The sequence below is a fragment of the Dipodomys spectabilis genome, unplaced genomic scaffold, assembly GCF_019054845.1.
Source record: "Dipodomys spectabilis isolate Male_0828 unplaced genomic scaffold, ASM1905484v1 ptg000141l, whole genome shotgun sequence".
NCBI lineage: Eukaryota > Metazoa > Chordata > Mammalia > Rodentia > Heteromyidae > Dipodomys > Dipodomys spectabilis.
In genome coordinates, this window is record NW_024870818.1 from 5,537,935 (window position 1) to 5,553,936 (window position 16,002).

Below are 16,002 nucleotides of genomic sequence, written 5' to 3' on the forward strand. Positions count from 1 at the left end.
CTTGTATTTTTTTGTCAGTCATGGGGCTTGAACTGTGGGCCTGAGCTCTTCAGCTCAAGGTGAGCTCTCTACCACTTGAGCCACAGTGCCACTTCTGGTTTTCTGGTGGTTAATTGGAGATTAGAGTCTCATGGACTTTCCTGCCTGGGCTGGCTTTGAACCATGATCCTCAGAGGTCAGCCTCCTGAGTAGCTAGGCTTATAGGTGTGAGCCACTAGCGCCTGGCATATTCTTGAATTCTTGATGTGTTAATCTGCAGGGTGCTCACAGCAAGAGTGTGAACTTTCCGATATTCTTGGAAAATATTCATATATAGTATACTGACTGCATTTAGAATAATTATTTTATAGTCTTAGTGGGAAAAAGTACATCAAAAGAAATGTATAGGGACTGGGAAGGTGGCTCAGTGGTAGAGTGCTTGCCTTGCATGCATGAGGCCCTGGGTTCAATTCCTCAGCACCACACAAGCAAAAAGGAAAAAAAAAGCTGGAAGTGGTGTTGTGGCTCAAGTGGTAGAGCGCTAGCCTTGAGCTGAAGAGCTGAGGGACAGCACCTAGGCCCAGAGTTCAGGCCCACGACCGGACCCAAAAAAAAAAAACCAAACAAACAAAAAAAGAAATGTGTATTTAATGGCATATATTTTCAATGTTTAAAGAATTTTAATATGGAAATTTTATAATTACACAAGGTAACAGAGAACCAATGAAAAAATTAAAACTCCCTACCACTAGAATTGATTATATCATTAAGTGCAAGCCCAAAAGGACTAGAATCTTGGGTTGGAGGAAAAAGAAAATAAATCTTTTTATGTATTTTTACTGATTCAGGGTAAAAACTAGTTGTAAAGAGAAGAGTTATACTCTGTCATTCTAGGACTACCTTTATAATGCTTTCACAGTGACTGTTTCAAGATAATATGTATAAAAGATAATTTTATCTATTATTTGTAGGTAAAAACATATTACTACCTAAAGTAAACCCAACACTGGACATAAAACATCAGAAAATTTTTATTCAGTTTACTTAAGATTATAAAAAATTAGCTTTTTGGCCTATTCTGATATGTATATGTTATCACTGAATTTTTGAGGATTTCAAGTCACTTAACCTACAACTCTGAAAAGCATTAATGATCCCTTCTGAAGTAAACCATATATTCTATAGTTCATCAAAATTACTGTTCTAATAAGCCAAGGGACTTAAATACAGGAAAATGAGAGCAATCTCCATAATCTTAAAAGCTAGGTGAAATAAATGTCTTCGTGGTCCAATAAATTGTAAAATGTAACCAGGTCACTAGACCAACATATTAGTGTATAACTTTAATAATTTCTAGCAGCAAAACACCTGGAATAGCCAATAACAAATGTTTTCATTGAATTGTAGACTAATTTCTTTATAAGAAATGATTTTTAAAAGTACTCTAAAGTATTGTTCAACTGCACCCAAACATGAAAGATATCAAAGATCTTGTTTATCTCCACTTTTCCCTGTGGATTCAGGTGTACCAGGAACCTTATTGGATTCAACAAAAACAGATTCAAAGGCAGCTTCCTGTTCATCCAAGGAATCAGCAGCTGTGGCTCCTTTAATTACTGTTGGGTTGGTAAAAGATTGTTGCTGCTTGGAAACTTTACTCAATTCTACTGTTTTTCTACCTCTTCGTTTACCCAGAATTTTGACATAATTTGCAGGAATAAGTCCTGTTGTTTGACCATCAAGACTTGCCAGAAGCCAGCCACGCACTTTGGGTTGTTGTTCTGAAGAAAAAAAAAGAAAACCTTGTAATTATACTTCAAGGGTCTAACCAAATATTGATAAAATCTAAGTAAAACATACCTTCATAATGAAATGTATAAACAAGTAACATGTTTTTATAGTCAAAAGTAAATGTTAAGGTCCATGTTCTTGTTCTGTTCCCCTTTCTTTTAAATTATTCACATATTAAACTAACATTTTAAACACTGAAATCTTTTTTTTCCCCCTACCCTCTGTAGAATGCCTACCACAGTTCAAGAGACTCAAATTTCTATTAACAGGTATTACTATAGAAAAGTTATCAAGAGTAGATAAAAGTTCAGGTTTGAGCCTAGTGCTGGCGGCTCATACCTATAATCCTAGCTACTCAGGAGGTTGAGCTCTAAGGATTGTGATTCAAACTTGGCCTGGGTAGGAAAGTCCATGAAACCAAGAAACCCAGAAGTGGAGCTATGGCTCAAGCCATTGCTCAATGCTAATCTGGAGCAAAGAGTCATAACCAGCCTTACCATATCTTAGCTTAACTGGACAATTTATTCATCTTGAGTCTCAGTTTTCTCATATGCAAAATAAGGGTAGGATAACAGAACATGACATTCTGCAATAATCCAGAATTCACACAAACAAGAATTCACATCATTTTTATTAAGGAAAAGTCATTTTGTCAGGAATCATTAAAACCTATTAGTGACCTGTTCCAAACTATTCCTGAGATGTGTATATATTACTTGCTGAGGTTCTTTAGTATTGACTATGAAAGATAAATTTTAGTATCCATCTCAAAGTTAACTAAGAAGGAACAAGAGCCTTGGTTGTAGTTTCTAATACTACTTTTTTTTTCCTTTTGGGTCCGGTCGTGGGGCCTGAACTCTGGGCCTGGGCGCTGTCCCTCAGCTCTTTAGCTCAAGGCTAGCACTCTACCACTTGAGCCACAGTGCCACTTCCAGCTTTTTTCTTGCTTATGTGGTGCTGAGGAATTGAACCCAGGGCCTCATGCATGCAAGGCAAGCCCTCTACCACTGAGCCGCCTTCCCAGCCCCTCTAATACTACTTTTGTAAATATTAAAAATTCGGAGTTAGTTTGAAGGCCACATTAGTTTGGCTCATACTTGTAATCCTAGTTACTCAGAAGGCTAGATCTGAGGATGAAGGTTTGACAACCTAGGCAGGAAAGTCAGCAGGATTCTCATCTCCAATAAACTACCAAAGAAAGCTGGATGTAGAGCTATCGCTCAAGTGGTAGAGCACTGGCCTTGAGCCAAAAGCTCAGGGACAGTGCCCAGGCCCTGAGTTCAAGTTCCAGAACCAGAAACAAACAAAAACAAAAACAAACCAGAGATATTTTCAACTTATTACCTTTGAGAGCTAAGTTTAACATATCACCAGCACGGAAAGAAATTTCTTCTTCAGATACAGCAGCAAAATCATATTCTGCTCTAGCAACTACGTGGTCATCTTCACCACTTGCCCAGTTGATGTTGCCTACAAGCCAAATTAAGAATTAAGAATAGATTAGTAAATCTTGTGAAAGAGAAATGCAGATATTTTATTGACTGTTGATTATAAATTGTATAAATTTATTTGCAACATACACATTCTTTGGTTGTAATCACCACCAATAAACAGCTTTATTAGCAAATAAGCCATTTGGTTGTTGTTTCACTTTTTTTCTTTTTTTTAGTGAGGGAGGGTAAGAAAATTTTATGATTTCTTCAGTTAATATACATATATATGCATATACAAAGTTAATAGCTATGGTACATAGCTATGGTATCTCTGCTTACACCATCTAATTCAGTAACAAAACAGTCTATAATGTGTTGTTTGTATAACATGCCTCTGTGTACAACTTTTTTCTTTTTAGCCTTAAACATAATTAGGGGGCTGGGAAGGTGGCTCAGTGGTAGAGCGCTTGCCTTGCATGCCAGAGGCCCTGGGTTCGATTCCTCAGCACCACATAAGCAAAAAGAAAAAAAAAGCCGGAAGTGGTGCTGTGGCTCAAGTGGTAGAGTGCTAGCCTTGAGCTGAAGAGCTGAGGAACAGTGCCCAGGCCCAGAGTTCAGGCCCCACAACTGGACCAAAAAAAAACCCAACATAACTAGGTCACATTTTTCTTTTCTTTTGGTCAGTCATGGGAGTTGAACTCTGGGCCTAGGAGCTGTCCCTCAGCTCTTCAGCTCAAGGCTAGCACCCTACCACTTGAGCCATGGCACTACTTCTGGTTTTCTGAGTGGTTTATTGGAGATGAGTCTCACGAACTTTCCTGCCCAGGTTGGCATTGAACTGTGATCCTCAGATCTCAGCCTCCTGAGTAGCTAGGATTACAGGCATGAGCTACCAGTGGCTGGCTCACATTTTAAAAAAAAATTGTATTGGGGATTAAATTCAGGATCTTAACCCTTCTGAGGCTTGCTTGGCTGTCACCTGCCACTTTACCACTTAAGCCATATCTCCTTTTTTTGTGCTGGTCCTGAGGCTTGAACTCAGCACCTGAGTACCATCCCTGAGTTTTTTTGCTCAAGGCTAGTGCTCTACCACCACAGCCACAGCTCTACTTCTGTTCTTTTTGCTGGTCAACTGGAGATCATAGTCTTATGGACTTTCTTGCCAGGAGTAGCTTTGAAATGCACTCTTTAGATCTCATTCTCCTGAGTGGCTAAGATTACAGGTGTGAGCCACTGGCATCAAGCTTTTTAAAGTTTCAGCAATCATTTATTTTAATAGAATAGGGTTAAAGAAGGGAGAAATGGAAAAGATAGAGAAATGTTTCTTGTTCTCTATGCAGAAAATAAGAGTTAAAGACTTCCCAGGCTGCCTTTTGCTGGTTTGATTGAGCCTCACAGACTTTTATGCCTGAACTGGATTCAAATTAGATCCTTCAGATCTTAACATCCTGAGAAGCTAGGATTACAGGCATGAGCCACTGGAACAAAACTTAATTTTTTTCTTTTTCTTTTCTTTTTTTGTCAGTCCTAGAGCTTGAACTCTGGGCATGAGCGCTCAGCTCTTCAGCTCAAGGCAAGTGCTCTACCATTTGAGCCACAGTGCCACTTCCGGTTTTCTAGTGGTTTATTGGAGATAAGAGTCTCACAGAGTTTTCTGCCTGGGCTGGCTTTGAACTATGATCCTCAGATCTCAGCCTCCTGAGTAGGTAGGGTTATAGGCGTGAGTCACCCGTGCCTGGCCAAAGCTTAATTTCTTAAAAGACAAAGGGCCAAGGATTTAGCTCAGTGGTAGAACTCTGTAGTATGCACAAGGCCCTGAATTTGATCAGAGCTTATGCATGGGTCTTAACTACTTTTCTCTCAATAAATTAAAAAAAAAAAGGGCTTGCCTTGAGCTGAAGAGTTCAGGGACAGTGCCCAAGCCCAGAGTTCAAGCCCCATGACTGACAAAAAAAAAAAAAAAAGAGGGATTCAGTATCTTTACAATAAAAAAAAAAAGGATTAGGGATTATGCCCTGTGTATCTTTGTGTTCACATAGTATCAAGTTCACTACTTTCTAAATTCTGGCTAAATAATAAAGAAATAAATCAGCAAGTTTGTCTTTGCTATTATTTTAGTGAAGAAGCTCTTAAAACAGTAAATGCAAATAAAGGATGTTAATTTAAGTATATCTATCCTTTTTTTTTTTTTCTTTTTGAGATAGGATATCACTATGTCACTCAGGCTGGTCTTAAACTTATGATCTACCTCCTGTCTTAGTCCTCCAAGTGCTAAGATTAAAGTCTTAAGTCAGCACCCATGGCTGAAAAAAATCTGTTCTTAAGGTTTAAGATTGTTACATGGTTTCTGAACCTGTTCCCTTATTCTTACCTGTTACTTCATCACTGTGAGTAGACAGAAGCTTCCAGATGAGATAAGGACCACCAAGAATAACAGCAAAGAACAAGAATATTGGCCAAGATTTTGCTGAGTTAGCTGCTGGGTCATAAGCACCAAGGGAGGCCACAGTTCCTTCACTCTCTGCCCACAGGTCTTCATTCTCCGAGCCTCTTCTCAAACCCATCATCCACTGTATTCGTCTATAAAGGTATCTTATAGTCCTAACTAAAGCAAAAGCTGAAAAAACCTTTGTAAAGTGTATTTTTAATCTGGAAAAGTGATTTGCTACATCCAATACAGCCCTGAAACTGTTATAGACAGCGGAAAAGGTAGCATCCATCATCATACTGACAGAGGCAAATGCATGTACAATACTTTCAATGGACTGAAATGCACCTCTGCTGCTTTCTTCTGCTTGCTGAACGAACCTACTGGGTGGAAGTTCATCTACACGGAGGCGGTTAAAGCTCAGCCCATTATATCCATAATTATAAGGGCTATAGCTTCCATAAAATGAATTTCCATAGGTGCCATAGCCAGAAGAAAATGAACTGTAAGCAGGTCTGAAAGTGTTCACACTGCTGCTCCCTGTCTGCTGGGAGGGCCTTGGAAGAATAGGTGGGGGCACTCTGGTTAGTGTAGGTTGTCCAGGTCTTGTCAATAAAGTAGGACCCAAGTCAGCAGATCTAAAATCAAAAACATTCAAATAGTTACTTAAGAACATAATATACTCAATAAATCTGTTATTAAATCCAGTGTTTTAATTTTTGGTTATTGTATTTTTTTGCTCTATAATTGTTTTTTTCCAGTCCTGGGGATTGAACCTAGGGCCTAAACATGCTAAGCAAGTGCTCAACCAATTGAGCTACACTTCTACCCACTCCTTTTTCCTTGTCAGTAGTGGAGTTTGAACCCAGGGCAGAGGCAGGCACTCTACCATTTGAACTATACCCACAACCCTTTTGGCTTTATTTTTCAGGTAGGGTCTTGCATTTTTGCCTAAGGGCTAGCTTTAGATTGGAATCCTTAACTATAGCCTCCAGGTGTCCAAGATTACAAGTCATCCTAGAGGCCAACATTTCTGGTTTTCAAATAGGCTCATGGCTATTTGATTTTGCTTGAATAAAAGTTACAAAAAAATTATATTACTGGTGGCCCACACTTATAATCTTAGCTTCTCAAGAGGCGAAAGTCCAGAAGATCAAGTTTTGATCTCAGTCTGGGCAGAAAAGCCTGTGAAAGTCCATCTACAAAATAACCAGCCAGGGCTGGGAAGGTGGCTCAGTGGTAGAGTGCTTGCCTTGCATGCATGAGGCCCTGGGTTCAATTCCTCAGCACCACATAAGCAGAAAAAGCTGGAAGTGATGCTGTGGCTCAAGTGGTAGAGCACTAGCCTTGAGCTGAAGAGCTGAGGGACAGTGTCCAGGCCCAGGATTCAGGCCCCATGACCAAAACCAAAAACAAAAATAAAACAGCCAAAAGCCAAGGTACAGATGTAACTCAAGTGGAAGAGTGTCAGCTGAACCAGTAAGCCATACTACTTCAAAGCCTTGAGTTTACATTCTGGTACAAAAAGAGAAAGACCTGTATGATGTTCACTTCTTCCAAACATGCTTTGTTCTAGATATTGTTTCTCCATTACCTCGTACAGTGTTTGACATAAAATAGGCACTGATACAAGTACTACAATGGATTTTCTCATCAGTGAATATTAATGTATATATATATTATCATAGACTATGAATAGTTTCTTGTGTAGTCTTGTTTCATCAATTGCAATCAATGTTATTTTAAAAAAATTATGAAGAATCTATCTAAACACTCAGAATCAGCTTTTTTTTTTTTTTTTGCCTTTCTCTGGTTTTAATGCTATCTTATGACATACTTAATCATCTAGTGTTCACTGTATATTTTTGCTTCTGTTAAAACTAGTTAAGGACAACTAAAAAAGATTGCGTAGGACAAACCATGTGTTGTTAATGTTAAGTGTCCAGTCTTCCCTTCTTAACTTTTTATTTGAAAGATTTCTAACAGAAAAACAATTTGGAAGAATGTAGTCAATTATTAGGATTTTGCCACATTTCCTATTCTTGTCTTACACAAATTATTTAAGCACCTGAAATTTACGTAAGCTGATACGCCATCCCTTACTATTTCTGAAATATACACCTTGTAAAAAGAGACATTTCATACAAGATAATCATAATTTTAAATCCCATCATTAAAATTAACAATAGTTTCACAAATCTATTATCCAAATGATAGTCAAAATGAATCCAGATGGACTCCAGCTATAATCCTAACTACTCAGGACACTGGGATCTGAGGATCACAGTTTGAAGCCAGCCCAGGTGGGGAAGTCCATGTATCTCCAATTAATCACAGAAAAAACTGGAAGTGGAGCTGTGGCTCAAGTGGTAGAACACTAGCCTTGAGCAAAGTGGAACCAGGGATAGCGACCAGGCCCAGAGTTCAAAAGTCCTGGGACCCGCAAATAAACACCCACCACTCCCCCCACAAAAAAAAATCCATATGGCAAATAGACACACGAGGAAATGGTCAACATCCCTGGCACAAAGGAAGTGCAAATCAAAACATCTTTGATATTCCATCTCACACCAGCTAGATTTGCCAACATCAGGAATTCGAATAGCAACAACAAACACTGGCAGGGATGTGGGGCAAAAGGAACTCTATTACACTGGGAATGTAAACTAGTATAACCACTTGGGTCAGCAGTCTGGAGGTTCATAAAAAAACAAAACAGAACAAAACAAAACCCTATGGATCTTCCCTACAACCCAGCCATTCCATTCCTGGGCATCTACCCAGAATATCACAAGCCAGGATACCATAAAGATACTTGCATATCCATGTTTATTGCTGCACTATTCAAAATAGCCAAGTTATAGAAACAGTCCAGTTGGCCTAAAACAGGTAAGTGGATCAATAAAATGTAGAATATATACACAATGAAATTTTACTCATCCATTAGAAATAAGGTTATGTTATTTACAGGGAAATGGATGGACCTAGAACAAATCATGTTAAGTGAGGTAAGCCAAGCTCAGAGAGACAAATAGCACATTTTCTCTCTTATGTGGAAGCTAGATCTAAAACAAAGTGGACATAATTATATAGGCCTCTAGGCATTTAAACACAAACAGTTACACCAAAGGAGGATACCAGTAGGGGAGGAATCCAAAGTGTAGACATAACCAGGCATAATAGGAGATAATCAGACTTATGGAACAGAAATAAAAGAAAAATGCAAAAAGTATCAGAGTGCCAATGCCTCATGCCTATAATCCTAGCTACTAAGGAGGCTGAGATCTGAGGATCATGGTTGAAAGCCAGCTGGGGCAGGAAAATCGGTGAGACTCTCATCTCCAATAAACCATCACAAGACTGGAAGTGGCACTGTGGCTCAAGTGGCCGGGTGCTAGCCTTGAGCTGACAGCACCCAGGTCCAGAGTTCAAGCCAAATGACTGACCAAAATAAAAAAAAAATGTAAAAAATGAAGAAGACTGAAAGTACAGGCCTACTATATATTCTGGGTTGGGATCAAGCTAAAATGAAATAAAAAATTTTAAAAACTGAATTACTCATTGCCTGAGGCCGGGAAATAGGATAAGCTACCTGATTCCTATTTGCTGACTTGCTAATTTTAAGATTTTCACAAAGTTACAAACCTAAAAAGGGGGTGGATTCTGATATGCTGCAAGCTCAGGAAATAAACCAAGTTAACATCTACAGACACAGTGACAATCTGAGATCTCCTTAGTCAGCTTTTTTATATCTGATTATTATATGGAATTGGGTGCCAAGGAAACAAGTAGACGCAACAGAAAACCTACTAGGCAGAGAAAGAAATGTAGAAAAAGGAAAATGTAAAAAAAATAGAACTCTACGATTCCTACTCAAAATAATTGTGTTAAAAAACATCACTAAGGCTGGGATACAGCACTTGCCTCTAGCAGTGATTGAATCCTGGGGTTCAATCCCTGGCATAGGGTAGGGGTGAGAGACACAAAACGTGAAGTGTAAACATCAAGAAACAAGGCCAACAAAAATCAACATTATTATTTTTTCAAGGAAAAACTCATTTAATGTAATAGCAAATCAAAGATTCTAGACATATTTAAAAATCACCAGAGATAAAGCAGTATCTGTGAAAAATCAAAGGAAGTAAAACATGTAAACATTTAAAAAATTCCATTAGAAAGTTCAGACGATACCTGCAACCACAGGAACTATGCTGCAACTATACGACAAAAAAATTAGTTGTTCGACTTTAAGGAACAGAGTAGAAATATGGAATTTTGGGATTACACTTTAAGTAATTGCAGTCTGGGTAATGAGACTAACCCTCCAATGGAAACATAAGATAAGCTAGTATCTGCTTAAAGCATCAGAGAACAAGGCACTGAGAATTTTTGGTGTTGGGATCAGGAGTGAAAAAATAATTTATAGAGGCTGGCCTTTTTAGATATTTCTCTAGGGACTAGGGACAATTCAGGAGGAGGTGGCTGACAGGATGAGACAACCCTGTAGAGCTTTTAAACAGACCCGCTAGGCCAAGCAACCCTAAAAGAGAATGAACATAGTAAGCCTCTACCCTTCAGACCTGGACCTTTGTTTTTCTTTTACTGCTGCTACTGCTTGAACTCTGGGATTTACACTCTCATTTGGCTTTTTGTTCATGGCTGGTATCCTACTAAGCCATACCTCCAGTTCTCCAGCTCTGGCTTTTGCTAATTAGAGATAAGAATCTCTCAAATTTGTCCAGGATAGCTTTGAACCAGGATCCTCAGACCTCAGCCTTCTGAGTAGCTAGGATTGTAGGTGTAGCGACTGGAATCTGCGTGTGCCCGCGTGCCAGTAATGGGGCTTGAACTCCAGGCTTGGGTGCTGTCCCTGAGCCTTTTTGCAAGGCTAGTGCTCTGCCATGAGCCACAGCTCCAGCTTTTTGTGGTTAACTGGAGATTAGTGTCTCATGGACTTTTCATGCATAGGCTAGCTTCAAATTGCAATCCTCAGATCTCAGACTCCTGAGTAGCTACGATTACAGGAGTAAGCCCCCAGCTCCTGGCTTTGCTTTTTATTTTTGATAGGCATTCTATCAAATTTCTCTCTACTTTATTTGGATTTTGTTGCTGTTGGTGGTGGTTGGGGGCTTGAACTCTGGGCTTGGGCGCTGTCCCTTAGCTCTTCAGTTCAAGGCTACCTAGTGCTGGAGCCACAGCACCACTTCTGGTTTTCTGGTGGTTAATTGGAGGTAAGTCTCACGGAAATTCCTGCCCAGTCTGGCTTTGAACCTCCATCGTCAGATCTCAGCCTCCTGAGGATTACAGGCGTGAGCACCAGCGCCTGGGTTTTTTAACTACAATTTCTAAGTTGCCCAGGCTGGCCTTGAATGCATGGCCTTCCTTAGCCTCCCTAGTCCTAGGATCACAGCATGTGCCATCCTACATGGCTAAGCCCTTCCTTTCTTTACATCCTGTACCTTATTGCCTATTGGACCAGTCATCTCATAGTTTCAGGGTTTTTTTCCCCCTCCTAATTTTACAATTCTTATTTGGTTCTGTTTTATAGTTTCTGTTCTCAGCTGAAAAATTCTAGTTTTGTCTTAAAAATACATTAAGCATAGTTGTTTTAAGTCTAATAATTCCATTTTTCTGGATCTCCTATAGAGCTCTTTGTATTGTCTGATACTGTTCTTTTCAAAAATATATTATTTTTGTTGTCATTTAGGCCTAATTTTATTTTTTAGAAGTGAGAAATGTATGATCTTACTCTCTTTAGAAAACAGTAGAAAAGATTAGGTTGATCCAATTTTGGTGTCAATAGCTGACTATCTACTGGCTATTCTTTAGGGGATAAAACTGTACAATGGATTTATTTACTTATTTATATATTTATTTATTTTTGCCAGTCTTGGGGCTTGAACTCAGTACCTGGGCACTGTCCCTGAGCTGCTTTTGCTCAAGGCTAGTACTCTACCCTTGAGCCACAGTGCCACTTCCAGCCTTTTCTGTTTATTAGTACTCGAGGAATCAAACCCAGGGCTTCATACATGCTAGGCAAGCACTTTACCACTAGGCCATATTCCCAGCCCCAGGTTTGCTAGTTTTTTGGGAGGGGGTTGCTTGTTTCTCTTGTACTGGAACTTGGACCCAGGGCCCTCTCTCTTAGTTTTTCACTCAAGGTTGGTGCTCTACCACTTGAGGCATTACTCCACTTCCAACTTTTTGCTGATTAATTGGAGATAACAGTCTCATGGACTATTCTGCCCAGGCTGGCTTGGAATTTTGATCCTCAGATCTCAGGCTCCTAAGTAGCTAGGATTATAGGAGTAAGCCCCCAGCAATTGGGCCCATTTTTTCCCCTAATATACCAAAGAATACAAAAAAGGAGAGACAACCTTTCCAGTCTACTCAAAGATAGAAATCCATGACTTATTGTAAACAGAGGACAAGAGGAAAGCCAAGGAAAACAATTCAGTTCAAGTTTCACTAGACATTTTTCTAGCAGTTGAAGGCAATCAGAGACTTCCAAATCATGGACCAATTAATAAACAGGCATAATTCAGGTCTAACTAATTTCAGAAGGAGGACAGTTCCTGGTGTGCTTCCTACATCTTAACCCAGTGCCACCAAGGAGCCAGGTGCTTTCCTTTTTCTGGCTAGCTGCTCAGCTTCCCCAGTATGTGGCCAACATTTTTCTCATGAGCTCCAGAGATTACACAGCAGTTCCAGGAACCTCCTATAACTATGAAGCTGAGACTGGCTTATAGTTATGGAGGTTGAAGGTCAAGAGGCTATAGCCACTGATGAAGACTCAATTATATTATTATTATTATTTGATTGGTCATGGGGCTTTACCTCAGGGCCTAGGATATGTCCCTGAATTCTTTCACTCAAGGCTAGTGCTCTACCATTTTGAGTGACAGTACCACTTCTGGTTTTCTGGTGATTAATTGGAGACAATAGTCTCACAGACTCCTGCTCCAGGCTTGTTTTGAACAGAGATCCTCAGATCTCAGCTCCTGGGTTACAGGTATGAGACACCAGCACCTGGTGTCTCATTATTTAAAATGAGAGCGAAACACTGTGTATTAGTAAATTAAAGTGATGTGAAACCTAGAGGTGATACCTTCTTCCAAAGATTCACTTTACTTTTTTTTGGGGGGGGGTACTATGAAGGTTTGAGGCACTCTACTCTTTGAACACACCCCCAGGAAGACATATACTTTTGATTGGAACTAGGAATCTAGGATTACTTTAATTCAGTAAAGATTGTATTGATTTAAAACTGGATTTCTTACCAGGGCTAGTCTATTTCCCTTTTAATACTTTTACCTTTTCTTCAAGGTCCCAGTATGGGCCCTAAGCCACATTCCCAGCACCCCAATAACTTTTTTTTTTAGAAAGGTGAATGTAGGACTGGAGGCATGGCTCAAGCAGTAAAGTGCCTGCCTCCAAGTACAAAGCCCTGAGGCCATGAAGCCCTAAATTCAAACCCCAGTATTGAATCAATTCAAAGGCTAATGTAACAAAAGCAATTCTGAAGAACAGCAAGGCAAGGAGATACATGGCATATAATACACATCAAAACTTATCAGCTGGGTGTGATGGCACTGCACTACCCAGTAGCTGGTAGATCCAGCTACCTAGAAAGCTGAAGCAGGAAGACAGGATTTATTAGGCCCAGAAGTTGGGGGCAACATGGGGAGACCCAATCTTATGAGCAGATAGATCAAAAGTCACAAAGCTCCCCAAACAGGATTACAGTATAGTTAAAGAGGATGTGAGATAAACCAACAATCCTGGCACAATTAGTTTCTACATAGAAAAAAAAAAAAGAGATTCTCAACACTGACTTTTGTACACCAAACTTAGTTCCAGGTGCATTAAATATCTAAACATAAAAACCAGAAAGTTTAGAGAAAAATACCAAGAAAAAATTTCTTGTGTTTGTTTTTAGCAGTACTGGAGTTTGAACTCTGGGGTTGGCACTTTGCTAAGCAGTTGCTTTACTATTTGGGTCACACTTGCAGCCCTAGAAACATTTTCTTATCTGAGACAAAAAGCACAAATAATAAACTATTTTTTGGTTATAATAAAATTAAGTACTTACAAATTAGCAAGAAAAAATAAAATCAGTAAGTGGGCAACAAAAATTAAAAGGAAGAACAGATAAGTAAAATGATATATATATATAATAGAAAATAATACACATCATTTTGTTTAGTATGTTTTAGTAGCTTTAAGTATAAAATATAAATACAACAAACCTAAGTGCTGGAGAAGAAATAAAATTTTTGGTATACAAAACATCAAATGTGCAGTAGTTACCACTGGAAAGAAGAATGAAAGGATTTAACTGTTTCTCTTTCTTTTTTTAATTTACAATAATTTATTTGTGCCTGAACTCAGGGTTGCCAGCTTTTGCTTAGCTTTTTTATTCAAGGCTGGTGCTTTACCACATAAGGCATAATTCCAGTTCTGGCTTTTTGCTCGTTAATTGGAGATGAGAATTTACTGGATTTGTCTATTTGAGCTGGCTTTGAACAGAATTCCTTAGATCACACCATGATTTAGGTGTGAGGCTCCAGAATCCAGTTAACATATTTATTTAGTCAGAAAGTCAGTCAGTCAGTCAGTCAGTCAGTGAGTAATGGGGCTTGAACTCAGGGCCTGGAAGCTGTCCCTGAGCTTTCTTTATTTTTGCTCAAGGACAGCACTTTTCCACTTTGAGCCACAGCTTCACTTGGTTAACTGGTGATAAGAGTCTCACGGACTTTCCTGCCCGGTTAGTCTTTGAATCTTTCTTTGAATCCCAATCTTCAGATCCCAATCTTCTGAGTAGCTAGGATTACAGGTGTGAGCCGCCAGCGCCCAGCTTAACTTTTATTTATATATAAAAGGATGCAAATTTGGCAAATGTTAATACTTTTTAATGTTAATACTCAAGTATTATCTTTCTACCAGTCTGTGTTTTTAAAAACCGTTCAAATGAAAAGGGAGAAAATGGTTATTTTTTACTTGAACAGATGCAAAAATCAAAACGCTCTCTTCTAGCAAACTGTCTAAATGAAAACAAAAGTCAGCGTCACTCTTTAAAAGGCCGGCAGAAAGTGTCGTCCCGGCTTAACAGGGTTTTTAATGAAGCCCAGGACTTGTTATGTGCCTACCATTAAACTGAGTAGTTATTATGTCCAGGCAGTTTAGCGCGTAAATATTAAAGGTTGCAGAACACGTTGGAAGTCTATTCCAGTACATTAGGAATGTTTTTTACGTTCAGAAAATCAACATTACTACACACATCTGAACCACACTTCCTGAGTTAAATGTCCACCTATCTAAAAAAACAAAACAAAACAAAAAAACTTAAAAAAAATCCCCCCAAACCAAACCCCCCACATCGATTCGTGAAGTTCTTCCAATTCAGTACGTTTAGCTCTTTCGGAAGTTGCAAAGGCCATTTGCTACTGATTAAAAACAGAACAAAAAACGATCAGGCCTTAGGAACGCACACGCGGTTGGCACACACACGCCACTCCCGGGCCGGGCAGGGATTTAGACCCGCTTCGTAGCGTTGTCCCCGCGGATCTCAGCTCCGTGGCGCCCGGAGAGGCCGCCCGGGCGCACCCGTGACCTTTCGGGCTTCCACCGACTCCTCAAGAGGTTGTAAACAGCTTTTACAAAAAGGGCTCTTCTCCGGGTCGAGGTCGGGCTGGACCAACGCCGATCTCAACTGCTGGAGGCCAAAGTTCCAAGCCTGGCCAGGGGTCCGGGCGGCGGCGGCGCCGGGGTCCGCGAACCCGCGCAGGCCCCCCGCCCTCCCGCCCCCCAACTTCGCCTCTCCCCCACGCCCGGCTCCCACGGACGCGCCCGGGCGCTCCGGGGAAAACCTCACCGCAACACCGCGGACTCGGAAACCGCCTGGGCCCGCGTCCGGGGTCCCCGCGGACCCCCGCCGGCCACCCCCCCTCCCTCCCACCCCCCTCCCGTAACGGCCTCAACCGCCTCCGGCCAAGCCCCTGCTTCCGGCCCACCAAACTCCGTGCGCCAAGGATTTCACACTCACTGGAAGGTGGGGCCGGGTCCTGGTCCCGGCCCGGCCCCCGGAATTCGGCGGGTCTCCCAGGGTTTCGGGGGAGGCTGAGGCTGCGACGCCATGTCTCCGCCTCGGGTCGGCTGCCGCTCCCGGCCCGGCCTGTCCCCGGCCCCGGTACACAAACGCCTCACGCGCCAGGCACGATGAGACGAACGCCGAGCATCCCACCCCGCCCGTCCCGACAGGTCTGGGGCCAGCTTTGGGGGCGTCTATCTGGGACCAGGAGAATGCTACTCATTCGTGGGAGGAAAAGTTCCCTTCTTACTTTCCCTAGGAAGAGTCTGCGTCCTAAAGTG

The 16,002-nt window shown here is 40.8% G+C and overlaps 1 protein-coding gene across 1 annotated transcript; it reads right to left on the minus strand.

Moving 5' to 3' along the window:
- Positions 1-609: 609 nt before the first annotated feature.
- Positions 610-15,817, minus strand: Pex13 (peroxisomal biogenesis factor 13). Its single transcript, XM_042691236.1, has 4 exons — positions 15,677-15,817; positions 5,575-6,269; positions 3,115-3,240; positions 610-1,760 (listed from the first exon to the last, which is right to left on the minus strand). The coding sequence occupies exons 1-4, from the start codon at positions 15,766-15,768 to the stop codon at positions 1,462-1,464; spliced, it is 1,212 nt and encodes a 403-aa protein (XP_042547170.1). The 5' UTR covers positions 15,769-15,817; the 3' UTR covers positions 610-1,461.
- Positions 15,818-16,002: the final 185 nt, after the last annotated feature.